This window comes from Sinohyriopsis cumingii, chromosome 4 (assembly GCF_028554795.1).
Source record: "Sinohyriopsis cumingii isolate HCF-2022 chromosome 4, ASM2855479v2, whole genome shotgun sequence".
Taxonomy (NCBI): Eukaryota; Metazoa; Mollusca; class Bivalvia; order Unionida; family Unionidae; genus Sinohyriopsis; species Sinohyriopsis cumingii.
The window spans coordinates 145353893-145370695 of NC_142964.1; the positions used below are offsets into that span (position 1 = coordinate 145353893).

The window sequence follows — 16803 nt, forward strand, 5'->3', positions numbered from 1 at the left end:
TACTTGTTAATTTACTTTATTAAAAGCGTTCCTGGATAAAAAATCATATAAATATTTAAGGAGTAGAGAAGGGCATATTTTGTGTATATACGTTTCATCTGGATCTGAGTATGTGCCGAAAATCACTCTTACAGTACCTGCCCTATTTTAAGTGTCTAATAAAACATGGGGTAGAGTATTTTCCTCATCGTTGTATCCTTTCTAACCATAGCTTGAATCTTGAAACGATTCCCTGAGTGTTTATTAATTTGTATTGGGCTTTAAAACTTTCAATCCAAGACTGTAGCGTTAACGTTTTTGGTCTTCCTCTCTTTCCCCTTTTGTGTCGCTTTGAACACTAGAGTCATCTGATAAATCATTGTCAAATATTCGGTTCATAATAGTGCTGTCAACCTCATCTAACTCTAATTTCTTGGAGTTAGATACCGTTAAATGCCCATGAACTGCGAGTCGCTACGTACGGTACTCTCCCATGATGCCCAACGTCAAAAAGAAATCCATTTTCATCCAATATGACTGCATGTCTTAAACGTAAAATTGTGTCAACATTTTTGAATGATTTAAAATGTCCAGAAATAAATTATTACTAATATTTTATAAGCGGACAGTTATTAAATAAGTCAAGTAGTAAACCTAGCTCCGGGCTGTGTTTGCAATACGGGTATTTTAAGCGTGCTATACGAAATCACAGAATATTCATAAGTTTCAGGCGCCGTTAATATGTTCAAGAGGATGAGATGGTAATTTGAACAAAAGTTGAATGAATGACCGTGTATATCGATTTGTGTGTATTCTAGAAATCATTCTCAAATGATCTTCAATAATTTCATGAAACATGTGATTTAATTACTTATCAATGACATATCATCAGCAAACTCAAATTGTAAAATAAAAATTTGGTTTAAAAGTAACCCTACTTGACACTGGTCAAGTTTATGATATAAATCGTCTATGTATGCATTAAATAGTAATGGTGAAAGAACATCTCCCTGCATCACATGGAAGCTAAATACTACACTTCGCCAGCTCCCTACGTACATCTATTTTCCATACCAATTAACTAATTTACGAACTATGTAGACGGTTGTGTTACTTTTTAAAGAGTATCAAATAACAGACCCTATAAAATGCTTTACTAGCATCTAAAACATGCAAATACACGCTTGCCATGGTCTAAGTAATGTTTAACAGTTCCCTGAAGGGCATAGAGGCATGGATCTCTTGGATATTGCTTTTTAGAACAAAATTTATTGGCCATCTTTGTAGTTAATACATTCAAATATTTTTATTAAAAAAATGTTTTATGGCCTATAATTAGTTTTGTCCTTCAGGTTACCGATTAGTAAATCAGTTGCGAGATAATTATAACTTTTTATGAAATAATCTGAAACAAAGTTATGTACAATTAAATAAAATAATCAAAAGGACATGAAGTCTACTATCCAAAATTTTAAATGTTCCGCATAAATATCAGATCCTGACATTAACCCGCTTTTTGTTTAGCTATGGCACGTTGGATCTCAGATAAAAATGTAATTAGTTCAATAAGATCGGAAGAGACCTTGCATGCTGAAGAAAATATTCCTTATTCTAATATTTTTTCACACTATTGAGTACGGTTTCAAGATGATTTTTCCGCATGTTGCATGTGTTATTTAGTCCACGGATCCCATCAAGGCAGATTAGTACACTATTGGAAGTTTTAGTATATTGTTCAACTTTTTTCCAGAATTCACGTTGGTCAAAACTTTCAGATTTATTTGTAATCGATCGTGTCAGATCTATGTTTTAATTTGGTATCCATAGGGATATTAAATATATGTTGTTATATCACTATATCGATGTTAGTGGCCATGAAGTTTGAATGACTTTTCAGAACCAAATTTGTGAAGACAGAACACATTCAGTATTTTAAAAAGATGAGTTATTATAGAACGCTGTAATGGAACGTTTCTTGAATGCACAGAAGTATTGGCAGTATCAAGAATATTTTTATATGCTTAAATTAAAAGCAGACATCGCAATGGTATTGATATGGATGGTTGCGTTCATTTTTCTTTCAAAAATGGATCAAGGTAGAAACAACGTAGTTATTTATTTCATTAAATTTTGAATACAAATTTAAAAAAGGTGATGGAATTCTAATTGTGTATATCATACAGTTTAAGCTCTAAGGCCAATTCATATGTTCTTGAACCAGTACTATGGAAAATAGTATGTTTGCTTAACAAGACAAAACAAACCCACTTCAGTATAAATCTGCATTTGTTCTCGGATGTCTTTGTCCTGCAAACCTTTCCCTAACCACGCCGAGCATAAATCTTTTGATGTTATAAGTATTGGTGACATTTCATTATCAGACTAACAGAGCAAAATTTTAGTTTGATGTATTCATCGAAAATCCTCACTAGGTCTGTATATCCTGTACACTTTAGAGAACTTACATTTTATGTATTGAACATATAAAACAACAAAAAACATGGAAGATTGTGATACACAATACACCTGGTGTACAATTAATAAATCAAATTTAAATGGCGTATATTGGACTATCTAAAGTGATATTTGGTATTTAAGAAAATTGGATGCACATTATTAGTCCTTTAGGAAAAGGTAAGCACTGTAGGTAGAGATATATGTATTTTGCATTTATGTTGTGAAATATACTCCCAACAACTAAGTGACGTTGTTTAGAGGGAACAACATCATTTGTACTTCTTCCAAGCATTTCACAAACGTAACAGCCATCATTGGTGGAATGGCAAAAACCTTTAGTTTTTATTGTATACACATCCAGGGTAATTTGTATATGCCATTCACTGGAGATATGCAAATTTGCATTTATTTTGAAATATTAAGGAACATATTATACAGACAAACAATACAAAAGAAGTTCAAGCACTAAATACGTTTGTAATCATTACAACCAAAGCAATCCCAAGTACTAATCCTGAAAGAAAAACATATATATAATAGTTCGGTTGCTCTTGCTCTTTTGTATTTATTTGGCTTGATAGGTAGTCGTCTGCAAAGCCAAGGATCTGGTCAAGAGCCAACAGAGAAAGAGTATTTATCTTGTCGTTTATAAATATTTCCTCTTCGTAGTTTTTTACCGGATGAATTCTATTTGCTGGTACTCGAAGCATCTGGACTACTTTCTTCACAGCTGCGTCAACATCTACACTCCTAAACACTGTGTACAGGTCATCATGTAAAGGCTGTGAGACTTTGTCAATCTTCGTCAACACGACGGCTCTTGGAAGACCTGTCATAATATGCTCAAAAATAAACGTTACTTTAAAGACATGTGTAACCCATTCATCTTCCATTTATAACATATCAAATTCGAATCGAAATCAATGACGCAAGACACTGACTAATTAATGTAACAACACGTTTTCTCCATCCTTACTTGATATTTACGCTATAATTGTATCCCTCCTAATGCATATTTGCTACAGCATACTCCTATGCCATGGAAACCAAGTACGAAATATTTATTCAAGATCTCAAATTTTAAATGTTGTTTAAGCTGGGATCTCCGTAACATTTATATTGGCTGAACTCGAAATTTCAGCTATGACTGCTTAAATGGAAATTAAAACAATAGCGCTTTGTAAAAAATATGCCTTTAGGTCCAGCCAGGGAAACTTTGGAAATGTGTATATTATAACTTTAAACCAGTACGTCATTTTCTGCAGAATATGTGCCCACTTCCATCATACCCTACCCCAAAGAATTGTCCATGAAGTTATTGTCTGACTTAAAGATTACGTCTGATAATTAGTATCATTCCTTCTTGGGAAATGGATATAAGGTAATTCAGTAATAATATTTATGTAAGTCTTCATTTGGTGTGGTATAACTCATATTCACCGTTGACTGAATTATTGTTAGCCTATTATGTATCCTTATTTGTATTTTTAAACATTGATATTATAGATTTCATATTTCGTTGTATAATTCAGTCTGGATAAATGTAAACATTTACTTTCATTGAGTTGTTTCGACGCAAAATGTTGTTACTACCTATACTGTTAAGTCGAACTTGTAAGTCGTTAAACTTTTCCCACATCGAGTTTTGAATGGTGTTTATTGTCGAGGCATCAAAAACAAACACGACACAGTGTACCTTATCCTTCAGTCCTGGATAGTGATTGAAGCCTGAAATGCCGGGAGTGATCGGTGATGATGAATCAAACTGTGAAAAATAAAATAAGGCAAAGATAAAAAAAAAAAATCTACTATGGTACACCAAAAACCCAAACCAAACTACGCTTATTTTCATATGCAATCTTGAGCTTCACCACTAGCATAGCAAGATATCAATGCCAATAAATACAGCGAATTATAAGGGTTCGTATAAGTGTCGTTGTTTACGCCAGTTGAGAGAGTAACGCCGTTATCATACTAATTGCAAAACGTATAAACAGTACACAACGGCAGGCATCCATAAAGATAAAACGTGCTTATTTTTAATAATCTCTCACAGTACTAATCCATATAAAAAATACAACTATTCCAACATAATTTATTGCAGGAAACGTGTAACAGGTCATAATTCAGTTTACATGCTGGGGCAGTGACAATTTAATAGAAGTATAATGAGAAATTTAAATGGTACTATATATAAATAACGCATTTAGAATAATCCTCGTGAGAAATATATTTGAAAGATAAAACTGACAAAACGCTTTCATACTTAAATATTAAAGTATTTACTACTAAAATGTAAGTGGAACATGCTTGACATGAATGTCGAACATACCTTGTAATGATCTGGAACATGTCCGTTGATAACGTACATAAGATCCGTCAGATACATACTCTGTATATTTGCAATACCACATGTGTCACATAGGCGGAAATTCAGAGTTTGCTCTGTCACGTGTGTCTGAATCTGGTATTGTCGATACTTGAAAGAGGCAAATATGAATCTCGCATATGCAACTGCAATAGGTTGTAACTAATCCAAGTAGTTTTAATTATAAGTATTATAACAGTGAGAAAGGCATTCAGTCTGTCAAATTAGATTGAAATCGGTCAAATCATTGTGAATTCAACGTGTTAGTTTTATTTACAAAACCCAATCTGGTTCATAATTAATTATTATCTTTCAACGTCAGTCATAAGTGTATTGTAGTCAAGCTCACGCTCAGGTGTAGTATGTAGTACCCAACAAAAGCAAAATCAAATGTTTGTCATCCCCAATCTAGAAGATGTTAACATCTTGGCCTATTTGAAACTGTTGTTTAAGAGAATATACCCAATATCTATAACTCCACAGACAGTTGTTGACTGTTTTAAATTTAAAATGTCACGTGTTGCAAAATATAAACCCGCACTACAACGATGCATACTAAAATAAGCAAATAAATCATAGTTTTAAAAAATGTGATCGCAAATTAAAACGTCATGCCCTTCGAATTTTGTTTGCTCCGAGATACCATATGAGACAACATAAACCTATACTCACCATAAAATCATATACACAATTGTCATATTTAAAGTTAACAAATGCCAAGTACGGATTTACTAATAGTAAACAAATGGATGAGATACGGATGGGTTTTTAAAGCTGAATGTTTCGCAATATAGATCACACATTGTTGTAAATGTATTTGTTATTTAGCTAATGCTCCTTTCAATTCAGGCATGCTTAACAGTTTGACCAGTAATGAGATATAGAAAAGTGTTTACCTCAAAGAGTTTAAAAATAATAAATCACACTACTTACCCGCTACGTATCAGTTTGATGAAGTCTCAACAAATGTTAAAGACCAATCTTGTTTTACAATTTTTCACCAGTATTACATGAAAATAGCGTTCGTAGAACTTTCCGATGCAGCAATGTGATATAAAGAAATTATACTTGATACTTGTAAAAAATATTTTTGGATTGCATATACTATAAATTGTTACTGTGCATTTTTTGAGTTGAATAGAAAAAGTAAACATAAATTGAGCTCATCTTTGAATGCAAACATGGCCAACAAAAGAAAGAGTTATGACATATAATAGAATATTAAGAAAAAATCTAATATAGAGTTTGGTGTATGTACGAAATTTGACCAAACTTACATATCTGTTCTAATGCTCTATGGTTGTCAAAATTGGACTTGAGTCTTAAAACCTAGACTGTCTAATACTTGTTTTTGCTATTAAATCGTCAGCATGTTGTGTAATTTCTAAAGTATTTCCCAAGTAGCGCTGCTTTCGAAAATAAATACATATATTTATATTACAGTAAGGAAGTGTAATGCCAAATCTAAACGAGATATAAGTAAATTAAATTTCAGCAGAACGAGTATTGAATCAAGTTTCACTACTAACTATGACAAGTTGATAACATTTCAAAATGTTTCTTTCAAACTGTGATAAATATAGTTTTCCAGACCCAGCACAGTATCTTAAAATTGTGGGGTTTGCATTACCGTTTTTGTTGGGTCATCTGGAACCTGTTGAGTCATTCGGCCACTGTAGACAGAGTTGATAGTGTTGATGAAAGAAGACTTTCCCGCTTTTTCAGGCCCTATAAGTAGGATTCTTGCAAATGGAATTCCCAGGTCAGACCTTGCAGCGTACGTCTTTATTTTCTTCATCAGTGAGAGCATGGTCTTGAATATTGTAGACAACCAAACATTAAAATAGGTATAAAGGATTTGCATTTACTCATATAAATGGATTGAGTCAAACATCTTACACCCGACTATAAAGATGTTCTATTGTTATTATTTTTTAAGAGCCTTATATGTTCGGCTAAAAAACTTTAAATTGTAAAATATTTTAACCCCTTACCCCAGTATGATATACGGCTGACGTACTGGATTAAAACTAATACATGCTTCATCTAATTGCAGTTAATATGCAAAATATATTTAATCAGTGTCAAAGATTTTATCACATTTCGGTATTTATCGCAGTATATTTCATGTACGCTTAAAATTAAATGTCATCCACATGTTGTGTTGTAAGCATATCAGTACACATTCTAAACCTATGATGAATAGTTTGGAGAATATAAATTAAATGCAAGTACCGTTCGGATCTATTAAAAATAGCGTGGATTTTAAGCTGATAATATAATTTAAAAAATGCAAAGAATCGGCAAACTAAACCTCTCTGTTCAAGTCCGGTGATGGTTCTCGCCATGGTTTGATACGAGAAAGAGACAACCATTTTTGTTCAAGAGATTCACTTGCAAAAGTTGTCATTTGTTCGAGAGCCGTAAGTGCTAAACGATTGATTTCATCATCCAGCTGCATTTCTTTCTCGTAGTTTTTAATAGGATGGACATTGTTTCGGGGAATGCCAAGCATCGCCGATATTTTATTCACTGCATTACCGATCAGGTTGCTCTCAAATACTTTGGAAATGTCACCATCTGTGCAGAGTTTATCGATCTTCGTAAGCAGAATAACCATTGGTATTCCTGTAAACATTAGGAACAAGGATTTATTATATTTTGGCCCATTCTCAGATTTCTATATTAAATATGTTAAAGTCTTAAAATGAACAAGGAAATAAAATTTAGTTGAAATGTTTTACTTAATTAGCGCCTAAACACAGAACAAGTTCTAACCGATATGTTGCGAGTTTAGATCCCAATGTATCCTTGTATCAAAAAGTAGTCTTCTTCGCAAAAAGTAATACATTCTTAATTAAAAAAATACTTTACCGAACTGTTATAATTGTGTTTATCTGTACTATTATAGAGCATAAAATGTTGTCTGGAACTAATTATGGTGTGGTGACGGATACGAGCTGTAAAATAGCCTTAATAGCAGTATCATAATGGACGTTTGTAGTGTATTTATATAATCAAGAATTAGCCATTCATTTTAATTTTATTCAGTGACTAATGATCGTTTGATTATTAGCTTGGGAATCAAAACCCAATGGCTTTGCAGCACAAAACAACACCGCATGTTATGTGTGATCTTCTTTTATTATAGCTCGTGCTTGAGCCCCTCGTCCTACAAGAGTAGGAAAAATAGATTCGATTTTATGAAGAAATATCAGAATGGGAGATTTGACTTTAGGTAGCTGATCTAGCTCAAAACCTTTGTACCCCATCATTTTTCATTAAATCACGTTGAACACAATTATGATGTCAACGTGATCAAATCTAACTGGGAAACCGTTGGGATAATTATTATAAGTCCGCCTGTGTAACTGTCTATTCAATTTTGAAAAGGCCTGACATAGAAGAAATAACGTAGATGATGTACCATGCACTTGAAATTCTAGTTTTGATTAATCAGTAACCCTAGCAATATACGAATAATAATGAAAATCTATTTGGCTTAGATCTATTCTCATAGGCGTATCCGTGTCAAACACTGTATTGGATGTATCTTTGAATTGGCACAGCGTTCATGCATTATAGTTTTCGACTAATTCATCTTGCGCGAAGGAAGAAATCGGCTTTCCATCACCAGATTTGCAAATGATGATTCAGTGAAATGTTACTGACAGGCTTCACTGATAATCCTATTAAGTGGGACAGGCATCGATGATGTTGATGGAAGTTTAACCGCCTTTGGTTCATCCTTTAGCTTTAGACTTAATAATTGACACAGTTGAATCTATTGAACGACCTGTACTACAAGATATTTCAAATCGATCCGCCGCAACGTTTTTAATACTATCAACGACTCGCATATGCAGGTTGTTTAGCTATTGGTTCAGCTCGTGATGACAAGGCCCCGAGACCCTTGATGCCATATGAAGATCGGTTCCATAATGTCATGTAAAACAGGTTTCCTCGTGTGTACAACAAGTACCATGATTACACGTCCGCGTGTACACTGTCGTTATATTTAAACATCCGGTATCTAATGTAAAGTTGTCTTTTCAACCTCTCTACGCTTAACTCTAACATGTGCCTGTCTTGGTCCACCATGGTGAAACGAACATGTGACAACACGAATATTATGGCATGGAAGAGACAATGGAACCCCAGGAATAACCGAGAGAAATATACATGGGGGAACATCTAGCAAGAGCCAATGCAATAAATAACCTCCTGCAACTATGCTTGTGGAAGCTGAGATTTCGTGATTACTACTGATAAGGTCACAGTTCAGATTAACGTAAATGCTTGTGGCAGTGCTAACAATGTCTGTTGAAATATAGTATCAATGCCTTGTGAGTTATTTGTTAACCGCGAGAAATTTCAATAATATTTTCCTACAAACGAATAAGCGTTCTCGCCGACGACCGTGCGATGTCAGCAGCATTCTTTATAGATTGAATCAAGACACAGAGCATAGTATGTGCTTGTCTTCGTTTAGAAGAAGTTTACAGTCTTTGTCAGTCAACAATGAAATTCTCTATCGGATCTGTTCAGTGATAGAGTTAATTTCGTACGCGCTACTGGGAAGTTCAGCAACATAGGTTGTGCCACTATCTGACGTAAAGTTAAACCAGTTTTTCGAGGAAACAGAATTAATCGAACATTAATATACACGCAATGACGATAGTGTGATCCAGGGTGTACGGCGTTCCCCCGCGATGATTGGTGTAGAAATAGTGAGGCGAAAGTCGTATGGAACGTTGTTTGGTCATGGTTGTTTGGAGATCATTACGCAGAATAATTGTTAATGATGATTCAGAGTCCTCGATGCCAGATCTAAGAGAGATCTCGCGAATGGGCAACATAATTCCCTTATGTCATATTGGTAGTTACTTATCAAAACACACGCATCATAACCTGCTGAGGTGATTCGGCGGAATGCTGTCACTGTTATACATGAACCGATTTCACAACAACCGCCGTTACACCTACCCAGAAGCAATTTTCTTCGTTGTCTGTATGATCCAGCTGAGATAGAAGAAAGACAATGTCATGCAACTGATCCGGTGTGGTCCGTCAATGTATTTACAATCTCGGATCGGATTGATTTTTCAGGACAGATACTTTAGCATTTGTTGGAGAACACTTGCAGGCCATTTGATACAAAAGCGCGTGGTGTCCGTACGCATATGTGATGATTCCTTCGGAGAATATCCATCGCTTGGTTTCAATCGGTAAATAAGAATGGTTCTTGGAATGAATCAGCTTCGCTGTGTGTATGCAAATAAGTTTCCATCGCTGAGGCCATTCCACATACATTCAGTGTTTGAGATATTGTGCAATAACAACCCGAATAATTCCTTTCGCATTCTTAACCACAACTGAGTATAGTTGGAGTTCAGTCCCACATGCTGTTAGACTGGCTTTACTGATTTACCGAGTGCACATTCTAAAACTTACCAACACAATTTGTGTGGGTGTCACTAAATATAGGATGATCATTCGAATACTCGCTAGTTTAAAATTCAGTTACCAAACTTTGTTTCACCATGTCCGCTTTCACGTAATTGGTTGTGATCTGCATCCACGATTAGCCGTATCCATGTGAACTTGTTTACGAGCATCTTTTACATGTCCAACGGAAAAGTGCCAACTCAATCGGTTCGCCGTCAAATATATTACCTAACTGAAATGCCGGGTCCCCAATTAATCTGTTAATTTTGTGTTGTTCAGTATCATGGGCAAGATGAGCACCTATTCGTGTTTGAAGATTTTGCCATAGGCATGCCAAACACGGTGTTGTACATCAGCTTGAAGAAGTCTTTCTCTGACACAATTGTATGCAATCGTTTATACGGCATAATCCAGTTCTCGTAGGTCGTTGCCTACACACATTCTGAGCCTGCAGGTTTCAATCGTGGACTACATAGTTGCTTTAGTCCGAAGATTTGGGACAAGTCTGGTACATTCAGTAAACATGTATTTGGATTTGTCCACGATTGCACACTGATACTGGGGCACCACCAAAGCTTCTATTGCAATCTGATACTCGTTTATGGTGTTGTTGAAGTTTTGCTTCAATGAAGTAACCATGGTCGCTTTTGTATGTGTTTGCGAATGTCTGTATGCTCAGGATAAATCCACTGTAACCCAATAACTTACATAGGCTGCATCGTTGCCCCATAACTATTTATGGCATAAATGTACACGATGTAATTGTTTGGGTGAGAATTGCCGTATCGGTCCACTTTTGGGTTGTGTGCGGCAGCTAATTGATGACTTGCTATAGAAATCCCACCATGGGTACCACATTCTAAGCACAGAAGCTGGTCAACATCATCCAGCAGTTCCAGCAGTTTGTGAAAGAAGCGCTTCCTAAACCATTTCCGATAGCGAAAAGTGGTACGTTGGGTTAAGATTGTAAATACGCTTTTCAGCATCATACCTCACTGACATCCGCGCGCAATTACATAATCAGGAGCAAACACAGACATTGGATGCATGTGCGTAGCCGTTGGCGTAAATATCAATGAATGGAATGCCTTAATCGGTGGTAACGGTGTCCCATCAAAACTGATCAAGACAGTCATGTACTCAAAGTAATAGATTCTTTTGCAGGTCATATTCACTATATTGACGATCAATATATTTGACTAAACATATTTGGAATTTTCCGTTGTGGAAGCAAAGCATGACACGTTAATGATGAAACCTTCGCAGTCTTCATTCATACACGGGACTGCAAATTTCGATGCAAAGCGGAAAATTTCAGATGTTCTTTTCTGGTTGTGGAATTTTTGTCCAATGTGGCTTTTCACTGATTCCACCATAGAAATCGCATTGCTGTCATATAATTATTGTGTGTTAAAGGCATTCAATGTCGACAACCCTGAAGTAATCGTTATCTGCAAGTAATGATACTTCTCCTCTGAGCAGTCCCTGTCACTCTAATCTTTATTATCGTTCGTGAGAAGCAACGCGGATAAAACTGCACATTAAAACAACATCTATTATCAGATTTTACGTTCATCATTTACCGCGGTCGATCAAACCTTTGTTTGCGATATGCAACTTGACCCACGAATAGGTTTGTACGGGTAAATATTTAACTAAACTTTCAAGCATTTGGAAAGCACCTATCCGAACCTCCGCCGGATTATGTTTCAGACGGTAGCATTGTTTCATCCATGTACTGCAAAGTTTATACAATTCCCGGAAGCATATATGCTTGAAAAGAATCGCCCAATAATGTAGAAGATTACGAGAGCTCTTCTCGAACTTTTTATTGATAAGCATTCTCGACTGCATCATTTGTGATAGTGGCTGTGATGCGTTTACAGTTTTGTTTATCCTCAGGTATGCATGCAATTCCTTCAGGTTTTTTTTGTGGACAAATTTGAATATTTAATTGTGCTGCTGTTGCACGAAGTGCTCTCAGTCAGACGTGGAGCAAATGTAGGATTTAGTGCAAGTATATCAGCCTTTCTTGTTTCTCGAGGTATTTTGTACACGACGAACACATCTTATATTATACACGCAGTGCAATCAAATTCCAGTGGAAGTTTGTTCGAAAGAAAACAATAAACATATTACCTGTCCTGCATATTTCTTTGTGTATTTTCTTAAGGTTTTCCCAGACTGCATCATCAAGATCTTCTGCAGTGCTTCCATCAATCACAAGAGCCACACAGTGAACCTGATCCTCCAGTCCTGGACTCTTCTTAAAGCCTTGAATGTTTGGATATACCGGCAATGTCACATTGAACTATATAAAAAAGTAAATTTATACAAGCTTATTCTCCACTAAACGGACTATACTTGCAAAACGTAATGTTTAAAGAATGACAGACGTATACTGAAGTTATATTATTTTACTTAATTAAATCAACGTACAAATGATTATTCAAAGCTCTTGCTTGTTTGAAATTCATGGTAGATATAGTCTTCTAACGTCTTTGCAGATTTATATAAATGTCACTAGTCCAGCTTGTTGGAATCCATATCATATATAACAGAGACGAGAGCTGCATTATTTTACCTAATGCATAAGCCCCAGAATTCGCTTATGTATATTTTCCACAGACAAGAGTTCGATTTTTTTATGTATTTGGTTACAAATGCCCTAATCTTACATTGAACATGTGTGTATCATCCTTCTGTTTCTTTCGTTACGTTTAAAACCTATTGCCCAGTAAGTATCGAACCAGAGTTCCTCTTGCTTTGGAACTTGAATTTTGACAGTTGCGATATTTAGGATAATTCTCAGTTCTGCATAGGTGGTTTGACTTTGTATATAAAAATGAATTTTAAGGATATACGGATGTTTTTTTGTGCGGAAGAGAGATAGAGAGAGAGAGAGAGAGAGAGAGAGAGAGAGACCTAAATTTATTTTCTCAAAATGAAATAAATATAATTTGCCCCTTAATTACTTAGCATATCGGAAACGGATTGGATCCGAAGCGATATGAAAAGTTGTCATTTAAATTATGGAACGCTTCTTGATGTTAATTTTTGTGGCCAGTGTAATTTAATAGTTCGTTATAGAAAAGTAAATAAGCTTTTACAATTTCTTCTATTGTACCACATATCAGAGCTAGATGAGATCCAGTACAAAAACAATGCTATTAAGCGATCTTTAATGAACAGTACTGATAAAATTATAACCATAACTAACATTTATCTTAAAAAACAAAAATACCGTGCATGACCTATCTCCTGTTAGGAGATAATGAAACATTAGTAAAAAAATATATGTCATTTTAAAATAAGCTGATCTTTTTGCCAATTTTTAATACGTTATACAATAGTTTACATCTATTAAAAGGCAGGTAGAAAAATGGAAAGGTGGTTTGATAGGGTGCTTGATATTTTTTAGTGGAAAATCGGTCCTTTTATTTCTAAGATTTGTGCTGCTTAAGTATAATGTACTCTCTGCCAAGTATATTTCGGACTCCAAATCCCACACACTTCTCAATTAATAATGACTCCTCGATAAGGAAATAGCCGGTTTCCAAACGGATAGGGGGCTATATAGTTCCTCATAATTATTCCTCCGTTAAGGGCTGTTTTAAACAATAAACTATCTTGCATTTACATTTGTTTTCATTGTTTTATTATTATTGTTATTATTATTATTATTATTATTATTATTATTATTATTGTTATTGTTGTTGTTGTTGTTTTTATTAATTTTTGTAGTAGAAGTAGTAGCATTAGTGGTAGAAGTAGTAACAGTAGTAGTAGCAGTATTCGCTTAATATGGTTCCGAATGAAGCATCAAGCTGAATAAATATATCTAGTAACTTTGCTTTCATAAGAAACCAATACGATCACATACTTCTAGATGATTGCGCTATTCAATACCATAAGTTATGCCCCAAATGCATCCTTGATTAGAAAAGCTAATATGTCTGCGATTGCGAATTCTGCACCTATGAGAGAATATCTTGGACTATCCCTAAAGGTGTCATATGCTAGGATATTATCAGACACTTAATATATTGGAAAATATTTGAAAACAATCACAAGCTCTTATAGCTTTCTATTTTTTTTATAGAATTAAATTAAACATTTATGAATTAGTGTTAAGGAAATGCTTGTATTTACGGTATGTAAGTGACTCAAATGCGAAATCATGTCAATAAAACTATATTTTACTGAGGGTCTAATTATGTGAGTCTTAAATATGCTATCACAGATGTGTATGTTGTTGCTGTCATATATATTGATTAATTCGCGACACAAACCTCGTATTCTTCTGGGATGCTTCCATCTAAAAGATATTTGATATTCACCAGTTGTAGACCTTTCCCATCTTCTATGCCACTCGTGTCACATAGACAGAATTTCAGATGGCTGTTAGTATCATTCGATCGTACATGGTACTGCCTATACTAAAACAATATAATTTTGCAATAATTATTTTAGTTGTCATATATATCTTTCATGATCATCGATTTGCAGATAAACCTCATATTAATGTAAATTTACAGAACGATATATTCAGCCTCAATACAATGAAGAAAAATGATTTTCAAATACGATTCAACGGATGCCACAAAGTAGTTATTGGAGGTCATACGGGTTCTAAGGTTGTGACTGCAGGCTAGCATACAAGGACCTGTACATTGGAAATCATACGTTAAAATGGCCCTAAGTTTATTATGCAGAGATGATATTGGGTCGTAAGGGAACGTTTACATGCAATATTCTTATCCCGTCAAATGTGTTTATAGTACTGTTAACATCTGTTATCGACAGTCCAATGTATATCTTTACAACCAGCACAATACATACACTATCTAAAGAAAAAATACATATATAATTCACCATCAACTTTTTGATTACATCCCAACACGCACATCTACAAAACAAAACTCACTGATTGATTACTACTTAAGGTGTAAGCAAGAAAACACCCTTCACACAAAATACTCCCACCCCACAGAATAACAACGAAAACAGAAATTGTGTGGACCAAAAATAAACTATCCTTTTCATTTTCCAACAAAAACACCATTAAAACTGAGAATACGAAAGTTACAGCACAAGCGTAGGAAGTGATTATATATACACCCTTTGCCCACCATATCTAACAAGAACAAATTGAATAAGGGGATAGGTTTTAAGGTTGTTTTTGTTACGGAAAAAGACGACGTACATAAGCATACTCTTACTATGGGAGCAATCATTGAGTAGCATCTCAAAAACATTTTACATTTTATTTGTTTTATATACCTAGCGTTCGAAACCTCACTGGTCAGTATATATAGGGTAATTCAAAATTAGCCCACACCAGATCGGTTCTTTTCACTATGTCACTGAAGCAGACTCGAAGAGGTGATAAGAGCAGATGTTGCAACGTTCAGAGAGTTTCAACTCCACGTCGCGTGTTATTTGAAGCACTTAATATTTTCCCTGGTGCGTCAAACCGAGAAAATAGACCGAATACACCAATTAAGATATCTTTTATTTAAAGTTTGCAGTCATTCAGTGAACATTCAAGTTAATGGTATATCAGTGACTACAAATGTGTTTTTGCTCATAAAGGTTACCTTCTTGAAGTTAAATTAAATTTATTAACAATTACCACACAATTGTACTTATGTGCATGTACCAAATATAAATAACGGTATTTCTTAATTATTGTCTAATATGCAAACCCCCTCTGTCTTTCTGTCTCTCTCTCTCGTTTTTATTTGTATAGAACCATAGCAAACAAAGACCAGTCTTGCTAAATGTTATGGACATAATCTTCCAATTCTTGAAGCTAATGGGTACTCTGGCACTCCTTAGCGTTATTTCTATTTGTCTATACCTCTCTCATTCTATCGTTCCCTCTCCGTCTCTCTTTTTACTACATTTAAGGCTAACAGATGTAAACACGAGTTACAAATGCTTGGTTGAGTTGTAGTAGGTAAGACAGCAACGAACGGCTCATTCAGTAGATTCAATCTATTGAATATGCCTAACATCCTGGGTATTTATTGATCACATGTTTCTTACTATTTCACATCCGATCAGCTTCAAATCATTTGTGTTAATTGATCGCAATCACGCGACTGGCCTCCCGACATCGCTGAACAAACAGCGAAGTGAGAACGGCTGCAAACCTGACAATCTTTGTGTAAAACTATATGTTCATCACATCCAAATATTTTCCAAAGGAACGAGGTCTTCCTGCTATCGTGACATTTGATATACACGTCGCCTCTCCGCCGCCAGCGCAAGGCATATATCATGTTAGCTATCGAAAACACGTTACACTTTTCTTTGCACATCTTTTCTTGCGAACGATGTAGGTGGCACATATCGATCAAGAATAGCTAATTTTGCATGGCCCTATCTCTAATTACGTCTGTTGCCAACTTATCTCTTTTTGTATATGTTTATATATATATATATATATATATATATATATATATATATATATATATATATATATATATATATATATATATATATATATATATATATTTACAATTTTGTGACAACATTTATCAAGA

At 34.8% G+C, this 16803-nt stretch overlaps 1 protein-coding gene across 4 annotated transcripts in view; it reads right to left on the minus strand.

The window, feature by feature from the left end:
- The window catches only part of LOC149802275 (interferon-induced protein 44-like), a 40368-nt gene continuing 23565 nt past the window's right edge, over positions 1-16803 (minus strand). For 3 of the 4 annotated variants that reach the window (XM_089956699.1, XM_089956697.1, XM_089956698.1), the window contains exons 4-10: positions 14545-14691; positions 12392-12563; positions 7119-7432; positions 6435-6617; positions 4769-4915; positions 4030-4201; positions 1-3265 (exon numbers count right to left, since the gene is read on the minus strand). In XM_089956699.1, the coding sequence (XP_089812825.1) occupies positions 2895-3265; positions 4030-4201; positions 4769-4915; positions 6435-6617; positions 7119-7432; positions 12392-12563; positions 14545-14691 (1506 nt within the window). In that variant the 3' untranslated portion in view covers positions 1-2894. The remainder of the gene's footprint in view (positions 3266-4029; positions 4202-4768; positions 4916-6434; positions 6618-7118; positions 7433-12391; positions 12564-14544; positions 14692-16803) is intronic. The other variant, XM_089956700.1, reaches the window with a different exon arrangement.